The sequence below is a fragment of the Dryobates pubescens genome, chromosome 3 (genome assembly GCF_014839835.1).
Source record: "Dryobates pubescens isolate bDryPub1 chromosome 3, bDryPub1.pri, whole genome shotgun sequence".
Lineage (NCBI taxonomy): Eukaryota > Metazoa > Chordata > Aves > Piciformes > Picidae > Dryobates > Dryobates pubescens.
The window spans coordinates 49,781,467-49,795,143 of record NC_071614.1 but is presented as its reverse complement, the minus strand read 5'-3'; the positions used below and the strand labels follow the sequence as shown (position 1 = coordinate 49,795,143).

The 13,677-nt window shown below is 65.8% G+C and overlaps 1 protein-coding gene across 1 annotated transcript in view; it reads right to left on the bottom strand.

Moving 5' to 3' along the window:
- The window catches only part of ADAM17 (ADAM metallopeptidase domain 17), a 33,409-nt gene extending 23,032 nt beyond the window's left edge, over positions 1 to 10,377 (bottom strand). Inside the window, exons 1-3 of the mRNA XM_054180125.1 lie at positions 10,260 to 10,377; positions 1,993 to 2,125; positions 355 to 488 (exon numbers count right to left, since the gene is read on the bottom strand). Coding sequence (XP_054036100.1) covers positions 355 to 488; positions 1,993 to 2,125; positions 10,260 to 10,365 — 373 coding nt within the window. The 5' untranslated portion in view covers positions 10,366 to 10,377. The remainder of the gene's footprint in view (positions 1 to 354; positions 489 to 1,992; positions 2,126 to 10,259) is intronic.
- Positions 10,378 to 13,677: the final 3,300 nt, after the last annotated feature.

The following is a 13,677-nucleotide window of genomic DNA, read 5'->3' as shown; positions in this document are numbered from 1 at the left end:
ACCCAGCTGTGCCTGCATGCACCCCAGGGACCCAGCTGTGCCTGCGTGCGCCCCAGGGACCCAGCTGTGCCTGCATGCACCCCAGGGACCCAGCTGTGCCTGCGTGCGCCCCAGGGACCCAGCTGTGCCTGCGTGCACCCCAGGGACCCAGCTGTGCCTGCATGCGCCCCAGGGACCCAGCTGTCTCATGGCCCAGCAGGGCAGGCCCGGCCCAGGGCCTTGCTGCAGGAGCTGCAGAAGCCTCTCCCCAGCCCGCAGGGCGCAGGCAGCCCAAGCAGCACAGCCCTGCAGGCCGCCTGGCAGCGCCCAGCCGGGCCGGGGGCGGCAGCGCGCCGAGGCAGCGCCCGTACTCACCCACGAGGTGCCCGGTGAGGAAGTGCTGCCACTGCACCGGGTGCTGCCGCTCCCTGCCCGCCGCGTCCACCACCAGCGCCTGGAAGCGCCCCGGGAAGCGCTCGGCGCTGGCGCTCAGGTACAGCTTGAAGTGCCTGCGGGGACTGCAGCTGCTGCCGGCGCTGCAGGCACGGCACAGCCCCGCGCTGCCTCCTGCCCTCCTGCCGCGCAGCCTCCTGCCCTCCTGCCGCGCAGCCTCCTGCCCTCCCGCCAGGCAGCCTCCTGCCCTCCTGCCGCGCAGCCTCCTGCCCTCCTGCCGCGCAGCCTCCTGCCCTCCCGCCAGGCAGCCTCCTGCCACGCAGCCTCCTGCCCTTCTGCCGCCCAGCCTCCCACCGGGCAGCCTCCCGCCGCCCAGCCTGCAGCGCCCCCGGCTGGGGCGGGCTGCGCAGGGCTCCAGCTGGGCAAAGCCAACCCACAGCCTCCCCACCGCAGGGTAGCCAGGGCTGGGTGAGCTGCAGACCCTCCCCCGGGGGCACAGGCTGGGAGATCTGGGGCTGGGCAGCCTGCAGAAGGCTCCAGGGGCACCTCAGAGCTGCTGCCAGCTCCTGCAGGGCTCCAGGAGAGCTGGGCAGGGACTGTGGACAGGGGCTGGGGGTGACAGGACGAGGGGCAAGGGCTCTGAGCTGGGAGAGGGGAGACTGAGGCTGGAGATGGGGAAGAGAGTCTTGCCAGTCAGAGTGGGGAGCCTGGCACAGGCTGCCCAGGGAGGCTGTGGCTGCCTCCTGCCTGGAGGTGCCCCAGGCCAGGCTGGATGAGGCCCTGGGCAGCCTGGGCTGCGGGGAGGGGTCCCTGCCCGTGGCAGGGGCTGGAACTGGAGGATCTTGAAGGTCCCTTCCAACCCAACCCACTCCATGACTCCAGCAGCTGCAAGGCCTCTCCCTGGCACCACCACCTGCCCTCCCCTGCCCCTTTCAGCTCTGCTTCTGCCTCCCACCTTACACAAAACCTGACTGAAAGAAGTGTTTTAGGCACTGGGGAATTTGTCCCCAGCTGGGAGGTGCTGAAGCCTGCATGGGAAGCAGATGAGGCCTCTCTGGCCACACAGCACAGCCCCCAGCTCACCCCCACCCAAGGGCAGAGGCTTCCCAGCAGCAGAGGCCAGGCAAGAAGCCTGGCAGCCGAGTGGGGTCCAGCCGGGCAGTGAGGCAGGCTGCACAGGGCCAGAGCAAGAGGCTGCTGCACTGCCTGCAACCCCAGCCCTGAGCCCTGCAGCCCACTGCTGCCTCCCCCAGCCCTGAGCCCTGCAGCCCACTGCTGCCTCCCCCAGCCCTGAGCCCTGCAGCCCACTGCTGCCTCCCCCAGCCCTGAGCCCTGCAGCCCACTGCTGCCTCCCCCAGCCCTGAGCCCTGCAGCCCACTGCTGCCTCCCCCAGCCCTGAGCCCTGCAGCCCACTGCTGCCTGCAACTCCAGCCCTGAGCCCTGCAGCCCACTGCTGCCTGCAACTCCAGCCCTGAGCCCTGCAGCCCACTGCTGCCTCCCCCAGCCCAGAGCCCTGCAGCCCACTGCTGCCTCCTCCTGAGGCCACAGCTCCTGCAGACACCCCCCTGCCCCATAGCAGAGCAGCACCCCAAGGCCAGCCCCAGCTGGCTCTGTCCTTACCTCTGGAGGGCAGAGAAGCTGAGCAGCCTCTCTATGTGAGTCTCAGGCTGCAGGGCCCTGCGCCGCAGGGAGTGCTGCTGGATGCTGCCCGGGGAGAGGATGTCGTAGTCGGAGAGCATGGCCTCCACTGCCCCTGCAGGGAAGAGCAGGGCCTCAGTGCCAGGGGCTGCCCTGAGCCCCCCTGCCCCCTGAGCCCCCCTGCCCCCTGAGCGCCCCTGCCCTGAGCCACCCTGCCCCCTGAGCCCCCCGCCCCCTGAGCCACCACTGCCCCCTGAGCCACCACTGCCCTGAGCCCCCCTGCCCCCTGAGCCCCCCTGCCCCCTGAGCCCCCCTGCCCTGAGCCACCCTGCCCCCTGAGCCCCCCTGCCCTGAGCCACCCTGCCCCCTGAGCCCCCCTGCCCCCTGACCCCCCTGCCCTGAGCGCCCCTGCCCCCTGAGCCACCACTGCCCCCTGAGCCACCACTGCCCTGAGCCACCCTGCCCCCTGAGCCCCCCTGCCCCCTGAGCCCCCCTGCCCCCTGAGCCCCCCTGCCCCCTGAGCGCCCCTGCCCTGAGCCACCCTGCCCCCTGAGCCCCCCTGCCCCCTGAGCGCCCCTGCCCTGAGCCACCCTGCCCCCTGAGCCCCCCGCCCCCTGAGCCACCACTGCCCCCTGAGCCACCCTGCCCTGAGCCACCCTGCCCCCTGAGCCCCCCGCCCCCTGAGCCACCACTGCCCCCTGAGCCACCACTGCCCTGAGCCCCCCTGCCCCCTGAGCCCCCCTGCCCCCTGAGCCACCCTGCCCCCTGAGCCCCCCTGCCCTGAGCCACCCTGCCCCCTGAGCCCCCCTGCCCCCTGACCCCCCTGCCCTGAGCGCCCCTGCCCCCTGAGCCACCACTGCCCCCTGAGCCACCACTGCCCCCTGAGCCACCACTGCCCCCTGAGCCCCCCTGAGCCCCCCTGCCCTGCCCTTGCCCAGCACACCACACTGGCTCTGGCCCCAGGGTAACTCCTGCAGGTCTCTGCAGCGCTGCACTGTGTGCAGGGGAGCAGAAATGCAGGTGCAGGCCAGGCACAGCCTGCCAGAGGCAAAGGACTTCACTTCCCACAGCAGCTCTGGGGCAGCCAGCCCCCCCCAGCCCTCCCTGGCTGCCCCCCTCCTGCATTGCTCCGGAGCCCACAGCCCCTGGCTGCCAGCAGCCACTCAGAGGGGTGCTGCAGCTCCCTCTGCTCAGAGAACAGCTTGCCCAGGGAGGCTGGGGCTGCCTCCCCCCTGGGGGTGCTGCAGGCCAGGCTGGATGAGGCCCTGAGCAGCTGAGTCTGGCTGAGAGGTGTCCCTGGGCACGGCAGGAGGTTGGAGCAGAGGAGCTGTGAGGTCCCTTCCAGCCTGAGCCACCCTGGGACTCACCAGAACCCTGCAGTGAGCAGGGACCCAACACCCCCCAGCCCCCAGCATCCCTTTGAGTTGCCACTGTCAGAGAATCTCAGACTCAGTGAGGCTGGGAAGACCTCCAGGATCACCTCTAGGACCACCAAGGCCAACCAACCTCCCACCCAACACCTCCCTTGTAACCCACAGCTTATGGTCTGGCACCAGCCCTCACCCAGAGCCACCTGGCAGGGGAGGAGGGAGGACAATGGAAAGCAGCCCTGGGATGACCTTCCCTAACCTAGAGCTGAGCTCTTTAATGACACTGAGACTCACCACAGACTGGGCTGGCTTGGAAGGGGCCTTAAAGCTCACCCAGTGCCAACCCCCTGCCAGGGGCACCCAGGATGGGTTGGGGCAGAAGGGATGGTGAAGATCATCCATGGGCTGTGCCCATGGCAGGGGGCTTGGAACTGGATGAGCTTCAACCTTCCTCCAGCCCTGGAGGCTCAGGCCCCATCCAGCCTGGTCCTGAGCACCTCCAGGGAGGAGACATTCTCAGGCTCCCTGGGCAAGATGTTCTGCAGCACCCCTCAATTAGAGTGGCTGCTGACACCCACAGCTGTGTGGGCCAGGGAGGGCTGGCACCAATCCTGCCCTGCTCAGGGCCTTGCCCAGCACAGGACCTGCCCCAGAGGCACAGCCCCAGCTGCACAGCACTGCTGCTCCTGCCCCTTTCCACCTCTGCCTGCACAGCACAGCCCAGGACGAGGGCAGGTCCTGCCAGCAAGCAAGAGACAGCTGGCACCGTGGCCAGGCTGGTCCATGGCAAGAGAACCAGGGCTGGAGATGGTGAGGGGGGTGGAGAAGAGGGCTGGGGAGGAGCAGCTGAGGGCCCTGGGGGTGTTGAGTGTGGAGCAGAGGAGGCTGAGGGAGACCTCACTGCAGCTCCCTGAGAGGAGGCTGCAGGGAGCTGGGCTTGGGCTCTGCTCCCCAGGCTCAGGGGACAGCAGGAGAGGCAATGGCCTGGAGTGTGCCAGGGGAGGGCTGGGCTGGAGAGGAGGCAAAATGTCTTTGGTGCAGGAGAGGTCAGGGCCTGGCAGAGGCTGCCCAGGGAGGTGGTGGAGTCCCCATGGCTGGAGGGGTTCCAGAGCCCTGTGGCCATGGCAGCTGTGGCCAGGGCTGGGTGGCCATGGAGGGGCTGGGCTGGGGTTGGGCTGGAGGGTCTCAGAGGGCTTCTCCAGCCCAGGCCACTCTGTGAGCCTAAGGAGAGGTCTGCTAAAGAGCTGTTTCGCTGTTTGGTTCATCTGGTAGGGAAGGAGAGGCTGAGAGGGCCTGCCCCAGCCCCACACCCCCCAGCAGCCTGCTGGAAACATCTCCCAGAGCCGTGGCCAGGGGCAAGCAGCAGCCCTGGGGAGCTGCTGGGGAGGAAAGAGCTGATTCTGCTGAAGGGAGCCATGAAGGCCAGGCCACTCCCAGCTCCTGGGAGCCTGGACAAGAATCCACTTGTTCCCATTCCCTCCTTTGCCTGCAGCTTTCCTGCTGACAGCAGGGTGAGGACCTGCTGCTGCCAGGCCCTGGGTGAGCCCGGCCAGGAGCAGGCACCCCAGCAGCTCCCCGTGCAGCATCCCTGCCGGCACAGCAGAGCCCTGCAGGTGGCTTTGTGGCATCCCTGCTGGCAGAGCAGGGCTGGGCAGAGGCCAGCTGCACACAGGCACCTGGCTCCTCTTGGGTCAGGTTTAACAACCTTCCTGCCCCTCCTCCCTCATCATCTCCACCGTGGTCCAAGAGTCATTTCTCAGTGGCCTCACCAAGAAGGTTGACTTCCTGCCTGCTCAGAGGTGACACCAAACTGGCACTGCTGAAAACCCCAAGTCAAGGACACAGAGCTGTGGAGAGAGCCCAGAGGAGGCCACAAGGATGCTGCCAGGGCTGGAGCAGCTCTGCTGGGAGCACAGGCTGAGGGAGCTGGGGCTGTGCAGCCTGCAGAGGAGAAGGCTCCAGGGGCACCTCAGAGCTGCTGCCAGGGCCTGAAGGCAGCCTGCAGGAAGGCTGCAGAGAGACTTCTGCTGAGGGGGTCCTGTAAGGCCATGTGCACGTGGAGCAAGGGCTTGTGGTGACAGCAATGGCTTTGAGAGCTGAAGAGACCAGATTTAGACTGGAGATGAGGAAGAAATTCTTTAGAGTGAGGGTGGGGAGACCCTGGCACAGGTTGTGGCTGCCTCCTCCCTGCAAGTGTCCAAGGCCAGGCTGAAGTAGAACCAACTTTCAACTTGTAGAGCCAAGCTCCACTGCCAGCTCAACCCAAAGCAGCCTCAGAAGACACTGAAATGGCACAAGAAAGAGGAGCAGCAAGGGCAGCCCATGGCAGGCAGATCAGCCACCTGGATCCTGCCCAGGGCTTGCCTCAGTCTCCAGCTGAGGCTTCAGTCCAGGAGGATGAAGTTTGATCTTGCATAAGGACTTGGTCACCAATCAGCTCACTGCTTGCCCTTGGCACTGAGCTCAGCCTCAAGCCCTCAGCTGCTCCTGGCCTGCTGCAGTCACACCAAGTGTGAAGCACAGCTCAGAGCTCAGCTCAGCCTCAAGCCCTCAGCTGCTCCTGGCCTGCTGCAGTCACACCAAGTGTGAAGCACAGCTCAGAGCTCAGCTCAGCCTCAAGCCCTCAGCTGCTCCTGGCCTGCTGCAGTCACACCAAGTGTGAAGCACAGCTCAGAGCTCAGCTCAGCCTCAAGCCCTCAGCTGCTCCTGGCCTGCTGCAGTCACACCAAGTGTGAAGCACAGCTCAGAGCTCAGCTCAGCCTCAAGCCCTCAGCTGCTCCTGGCCTGCTGCAGTCACACCAAGTGTGAAGCACAGCTCAGAGCTCAGCTCAGCCTCAAGCCCTCAGCTGCTCCTGCTGGGCTTGCTGCACTTTGTCTCCCCAGCCTCCCATCTGCCTGTGCATGCCTTGGGGCTGCCCTCTGCACGACACAGCAAGCTCAGTTTGCTCATCACCACCACTTGGTGCTGGTGAGCTCTGGTCCTGTGCTGTGACTGCAGGCCAGCAGCTCTGCAGATGCACTCAGTGGTGCACAGCACTGCAGCTGGGTGCTGCCACTGGTGGCCTGCCCAAGCACACCTAGTGCTGGCACAGCTCTGATGTGTCTCAGCCCCAGAGGGTTCTCTTAGGAGATTCATGGAATCTTAGGCTGGAAAATACCTTGAGGCTGATGGAGTCCAACCATGAACCCAGCAGTGCCAGGGCACCACCAAGCCATGTCCCTCAGCACCACACCTCCATGGCTCTGAAGTCCCTCCAGGGATGGGGACCCCACCGCTGCCCAGGGCCACCAGAGGTGACTGACAATGGAGAGAGCAAATCTGAGAGGAGCTGACACTAACATTTCAGAGGCAAAACCACACAAGGAGTGAGTGAGCTGAGCAGCAGAGGCCTGCTCCCAGCAAGTAAGCTCTGCTTCCAGCCCCACAGGCTGGCACTGGCAGGGTGGAGGCTCCCTGTGCACGGAGTCCATGGGCAAGGCAAGAGGTGAGGGGAACAAGGTCCTGCTGGGGAGATTGCAGCAGGAGCACAGCTGGACACTGGAATCATCTCCCAGGCAGTGGAGTCCACTATGGACACCTTGCAGACTCAGCCTGGGCCAGCACCCAGAGGGGTTGGAGCAGGTGGTGCCTGGGGAGCCCTCCAGCCTGCTGGGGCTAAGAGCAGCACTGCTCCCAGCCCAGCTACAGGCAGCCAGCTGGGGGGGAGCCCATCCTGCCTTCCTCCCTGCCCTGGAGCACAGCCACTGCCAGCCCCAGCACACAGGGCAGGCAGGGCCAGGGAGAGGAATCCACCAACAGAAAACACCCAGAGGCTGCCACCCTGCCCCTCTCTGGGGACAGCCCAGAGGCCCTGTGGCTCAGCTGTGTGATTGTGCTCAGAGGAATGGGGAAGGGAGCAGAAAGCTGAGGCCAGGGCTGTGGCAGTCCCGATTTAGATCAGTTTAGACTGCTGGAGCACCACACCCTGAGGTTACTCCGGCTGAGAAGTGCTGGGAAAGGACCCACATCCTCCTGCCTGCTCCTGCCAGCCTCTGCCAACCTGCTGCTCACCCTCTGCACTTGGGCTCCCTCCTGACACCGAGCTCTCCCAGACACAGGCAAGAAAGCCCTTGCTGGAAATACTCAGTGGCAATCCTTGGGACTTCCTTAAAGCTGCTGCTGGCCAGGAAGCTGCCTTCAGTTCCCAAAGCCCTGGGCTTAACCACAGAGCTCCCAAAATAGCAGAGCTGAGGTTAGGGGAAGGAAACCAGCAGCAAATCAAACTCTGTGGAACTGGAGGAGAGCAGAGCAGCAGAAAACCCCCAGAGGACTGCACCAGCCACAGTGAGGGAGGCAAAGATGGTCTGAAGAGCAGCTGGGAAAGGCATCAGCTTCATCCTTGGAACAGCTTTTGTCACACCAAGAGCCACAGCCCAGCCCCACCAGAGGGGGGGTAAAAGAAGTCAGCTGCAAAGGTGACCCCAAGAAGAGCTGCTAAAGGCTGGTACCCAGAACTAGAGAATGATCAACCCTGGCAATCCCTGCAGAGGACACCAAGGGTGTCCCCAGAAGCTGCTCTGGACAGGATGAGCTGAAGAGCTGCCCCCAGAAAAGGGACTCCAGAGCAAACACCACAGCAGCAGTGAGCCAGCAGGACAAGGATGCATTGACTCAGGGATCAGGGAATGGGTTGGGATGGAGAAGACCTCTGAGAGCATCCATCCAGCACCAACCCAGCCCCACCATGGCCACCCAGCCCTGGCCCCAGTGCCATGGCCACAGGGCTCTGGAACCCCTCCAGCCATGGGGACTCCACCAGCTCCCTGGGCAGCCTCTGCCAGGCCCTGACCACTCCTGCACCAAAGACATTTCTCCTCCTCCCCAACCTAAGCCTCCCCTGGCACATCCCAGGGCATCTCCTCTCATTCTCAGCACAGCAGGGATGAAACTGGTCACTGCCAATGCTGCTGTGCAAGCAGGGTGCCCCTGGGCTGCCTCAAGGTGGCCTGAAAGGTGCTGCCCCTGCAGTCCTGGTCACAGAGCTCAAGTAAGGACAGATGGAAACCCAAGGCAATGATGAAGAGCCTAGAGAAAAGGAACCAAGGGCCAGCAGCTCACTTTGGCCCTGCCTAGGAATTGCTCCACAGCCCTGAGAGCTCCTCACTGACAGAGACAACAAACTGCACAGGTCTGCAAGTCACTGAAGGTGGGAAGGAAAGGACCTCTGGAGAGCATCACATCCCAAAGCAGGGCACCCACAGCAGCTTGCCCAGGGTCACCATGGCCAGGTGGGGCTGGAAGCTCTCCAGAGGAGGCTCCACAACCTCTCTGGGCAGCCTGCTCCAGGCTCCAGCAGCCTCACACCAAGGAAGTTTCTCCTCCTGCTGAGGTGGAACCTCCTGGGCTCCAGTCTGTGTCCCTTGCTCCTTGTCCTGTCTCAGGACAGCTCTGAGCAGAGCCTGGCCCCTTCCTGCCCCCCACCCCTCAGACCTGTACAGACACTGCTCAGATCCCCTCTCAGCCTTCTCCTCTCCAGGCTAACCACCCCCAGGGCTCAGCCTTCCCTCCTCACAGAGCTGCTCCAGGCCCTTCAGCATCCTCATGGCCTCCCCTGGACACTTTCCATTATCCCCAGTCCCTCTGGAGCTGGGGAGCCCAGAGCTGGTCTCACCAGGGCAGGCAGAGGGGGAGGAGAATCTCCCTTGCCCTGCTGGCCATGCCCTTCATGCCCCCAGGGGGCCCTTGGCCTTCCTGGCCACAAGGCTGCACTGCTGTCCCCCAGCACTGCCAGGTCCGAGCCAAGGCAGAGGACTGCACAGAGTCACGGCTGGCCGGAGCGCCCCTGCCCGGGCAGCAGCACCGCTGCCTCCTGCAGCAGCTCATCGCCAAGGCTTCGGCTTGCTGTGATAAGCCTTCGCTATCGGACCACAAGTGTGCAGCTGCCTCGCTCGGAGCGAGAGCCTCGCTGCATAGCCAAAGCTTCGGGAAGTGACCTCAAAAGCAAAGCTTCTCCTTCCTGTTGGGCTTTCTAGCAGCCACAGCGGCTGCAATAGCTGCAGGCTCCCTCCGCAGCGCTGACTCCAGCCAGCGCTACGACGGGAAGCCATCAGACGATTATCTGCCTTAACCTAAGGCAAACTGCCGTGAGGAAACCGGGCAGCAGCCCTCGAGTGCGGGCGAGGCGTTCCGCAGGCTGCCTGCGGGGAGCAGTGAGCCCCAACGCCGCCCCGCAGCGATGCCCCCGGCCGCGGGCGAGCCACCAGCGGCACCGGCCGCAGGCTCCGCCGTGCCCCGGGCGCTGCCCAGCGCACACAGCCCGGGAGCGGGAGCGGGAGCCCCGGGAGCGGGGTCCGCAGCGCCCCGGGAGCGGGGTCCGCAGCGCCCCGGGAGCGGGAGCCAGCCCCGGGAGCGGGGTCCGCAGCGCCCCGGGAGCGGGAGCCAGCCCCGGGAGCGGGGTCCGCAGCGCCCCGGGAGCGGGGTCCGCAGCGCCCCGGGAGCGGGAGCCAGCCCCGGGAGCGGGGTCCGCAGCGCCCCGGGAGCGGGGTCCGCAGCGCCCCGGGAGCGGGAGCCAGCCCCGGGAGCGGGGTCCGCAGCGCCCCGGGAGCGGGGTCCGCAGCGCCCCGGGAGCGGGAGCGGGAGCCCCGGGAGCGGGGTCCGCAGCGCCCCGGGCGCCCCACAGCCCGGTCCGGCGGCGGCCAGTCCCGGGAGCAGGAGGCAGCCCGGGAGCAGGCCGCAGCCGTGCCCGGCGCCGCCGGCAGCCCCCGGGGCAGGCGCTCGGCCAGGCCACAGCGGCCCCGCTCCTCCCTCCCGCCGCTGCCCCGCGTCGGTGTCCGGCAGCCCCCCGGCAGCCCCCCCGGCCAGGGGCAGCCTGCGCCCCTCGCCCGCCCGCGGCCGCTTACCGTAGCGCTGCCTGCGCGGCCGCCCCAGCGCCTGCAGCCCGCCCGGCGCCCACAGCAGCAGCAGCGCTGCGGGCAGCAGCACTGCGGGCAGCAGCCGCAGCACCATGGTGCCCGCGGAGCCCTCCGCCCGCCTGGGCTCTCCCCGCCCGGGCAGCTGCGCGGCCGTGCCCGGCGCCGCTCCCGGAAGCGCGGCGGCGGCGCCGAGCATTGTGGGGGCAGGCGGGGCCGGGGCGGGCACCGGCGGCAGCCCCCGGGAGGCTGTGCCCGCTGCGGGCTGGCAGGGCCCGGGCGTGCCCGGCTCGGTGTGCCCCAGCGGGAAGCAGCCGGCGGGGGAGGGGGCATCGGAGCGCCCGCAGCCCCTCGCTGGGGAGAGCCCTGCCGCAGGCTTGCCCTGGAGACTCCAACACTCTCAGCGTCATGGAAGGGTTTGGGTTGGAAGAGTCCTCTGAGAGCATCCATCCAACCCCAGCCCAGCGCCCCCATGGCCACCCAGCCCTGGCCCCAGCTGCCATGGCCACAGGGCTCTGGAGCCCCTCCAGCCATGGGGACTCCACCACCTCCCTGGGCAGCCTCTGCCAGGCCCTGACCTCTCCTGCACCAAAGACATTTTGCCTCCTCTCCAGCCCAGCCCTCCCCTGGCACACTCCAGGCCATTGCCTCTCCTGCTGTCCCCTGAGCCTGGGGAGCAGAGCCCAAGCCCAGCTCCCTGCAGCCTTCTCTCAGGGAGCTGCAGAGAGCAAGGAGGTCTCCCTCAGCCTCCTCTGCTCCACACTCAACACCCCCAGGGCCCTCAGCTGCTCCTCCCCAGCCCTCTTCCCCAGACCCTTCCCCAGCTCTGTTGCCCTTCTCTGGCTCTGCTCCAGTTCCTCAATGTCCCTCTGGGAGTGAGGGCTCCAAACCTGACCCCGGACTCAAGCTGTGGCCTCCCCAGGTCTGACCCAGGGGCACAATCCCTGCCCTGCTCCTGCTGCCCACACCACTGCTGACCCAGGCCAGGCTGCTGCTGCCCTTTGTGCCCCCCTGGGCACCCGCTGGCTCATCTGCAGCTGCTGCCCACCAGCACCCCCAGGGCCTTCTCTGCCAGGCAGTCTCCATCCACTCTGCCCCAAGCCTGTGGCTGTCAGCCAGCTGCTCCCGAAGTGCACAACTGATGGTAGCAAAGCCCTGGCAGCACCTGCCTGAGGTAGAAGCTATCTCCTCCAAGCACAGTCACAGGGCTGTCCCCCTGGGCTGCTCCCAGGGCACCTCTGGCTGTTCTGACTTAGGTATTTACACAAAGACATCACAGAGAGCAGCAGGCTGGGAGGGACCCTCCAAGGGCTTCTTGCCCAAGCCTCCTGCAGTCAGCAGGGGCTGCAGCCAGGTCAGGTTGCTCAGGGCCACATCCAGCGTGAGCTTGAGAGTCACCTTGTGTCCAGCACAAGAGCACTTTGGCTGTGTGCTAATGCTCAGCACTGACAAGGTTCCAGTGCCTTCAGCCATCGATGACTGCTGTTGGGGCTTACACAAGGCTGTGAGCCACAGATTCAGCCCTGCAATGGCTCAGGCTGGAAGGGACCCCAGAGCTCCTCTGCTGCCAGCTCCCCACCATGCCCAGGGACACCTCTCAGCTACACTCAGCTGCTCAGGGCCTCATCCAGCCTGGCCTGCAGCACCCCCAGGCAGGAGGCAGCCACAGCCTCCCTGGGCAGCCTGGGCCAGAGGCTCAGCTCCCTCCTGCTGCAGAACTTCTTCCTCAGCTCCAGCCTGACCCTGCTCTGCCTCAGCTCCAAACCATTCCCCCTGGGCCTGGCTCCAGACCCCCTCAGGAGAAGTCTCTCTGCAGCCTTCCTGCAGGCTGCCTTCAGGCCCTGGCAGCAGCTCTGAGGTGCCCCTGGAGCCTTCTCCTCTGCAGGCTGCACAGCCCCAGCTCCCTCAGCCTGTGCTCCCAGCAGAGCTGCTCCAGCCCTGGCAGCATCCTTGTGGCCTCCTCTGGGCTCTCTCCACAGCTCTGTGTCCTTCTGCTGCTGGGGACCCCAGAGCTGGAGCCACAGGATATGGTAGAGTCAGAGAGTGGTTGGACTCCATGATCCTGAAGGTCTTCTCCAGCCCAGATGGTCCTGATGAGAAACGAAGGGGCAGCAGCTTGTGGTGTGCCTGGTGGGGACCCAGCACAGAGCACAGACTGGAGCAGTTCATTGCACACAGCCAGGAGGAGGTTTTGCTCTGCGAGGAGGAGCTGGAGAGGGGCAGAGCCAGCTCAGCTTCTCCAGGAGAGCTGCCTTAAGAAGCAGTGGTTGCCCCAAGAGGCCAGGCCACCACCCAGCAATCCCCAACATCCCCAGCTCAGGAACTGTGCCAGGCAGGAGGGAGATGCCCTGGCAGGAGGATGCAGCACTGCCTCTGTTGTGTGAGTGTCTGACTGGGAAGGGAGGCCCCGAGGAGAGGCTGCTCTGGGTGCTGAGCTGCAGAGATAAGCTCCCACCCAGCCCTGGGGGGGAGGCCAAGCTGCAGCCTTTCCCATGGGAACTGCAGGGAGCTTGGAGCTGAAGCTGGGTGAAGCCCTGGGAAGTGCAGAGGCTCCTAAGGAATGTTCCTCAGGGAGCAGGCTGGGAGCAAGGAGCTCAGAAGTATTCCACTTCCATGGAAAAAAATCTGCTTGAAAGTCTTCTGAGGAGCAGCTGAGGGCCCTGGGGGTGTTCAGCCTGGAGGAGGCTGAGGGAGACCTCCCTGCTCTCTGCAGCTCCCTGAGAGGAGGCTGCAGGGAGCTGGGCTTGGGCTCTGCTCCCCAGGCTCAGGGGACAGCAGGAGAGGCAATGGCCTGGAGTGTGCCAGGGGAGGGCTGGGCTGGAGAGGAGGCAAAATGTCTTTGGTGCAGGAGAGGTCAGGGCCTGGCAGAGGCTGCCCAGGGAGGTGGTGGAGTCCCCATGGCTGGAGGGGCTCCAGAGCCCTGTGGCCATGGCAGCTGGGGCATGTTGGAGCTGGGCTGGGGTTGGACTGGGTGAGCTCAGAGGCCTTTTCCAACCCACACAACCCTGTGCCTCTGTGGTCATCCCAACCTCTGCTGCCACAGCAAAGGACAGAGAAGAAAGGCACTGACAGGCCTCAAACCCCCAGGGCCAGGCTGGAGATGAGGAGAAGATTCTTTGCTGCAGGAAAGGCCAACAGGAGACAGCTGACTGTGTTCCTCCTGGCTGGGAGTGTTCCCCAGCCCTGCAGGAGCAGAGGATGCTTCTCTTCCCTGAAGCACAGCAGAGATGCTCCTGGGAGGTTGCTTCCTGCTGCAGGCTTTGGGCACTGCCCAGGGAAATGACCTTCCTCTGGCACCAAGTGCCCCCAGCTCCTTGTGCTTGCCAGGAGATGGTGCTGGCAGCCTGCTCCCTGCCCACACTCACACAGCCCTGCAAGGGCTTGGGCTGGAAGGGACCTTGCAGATGAG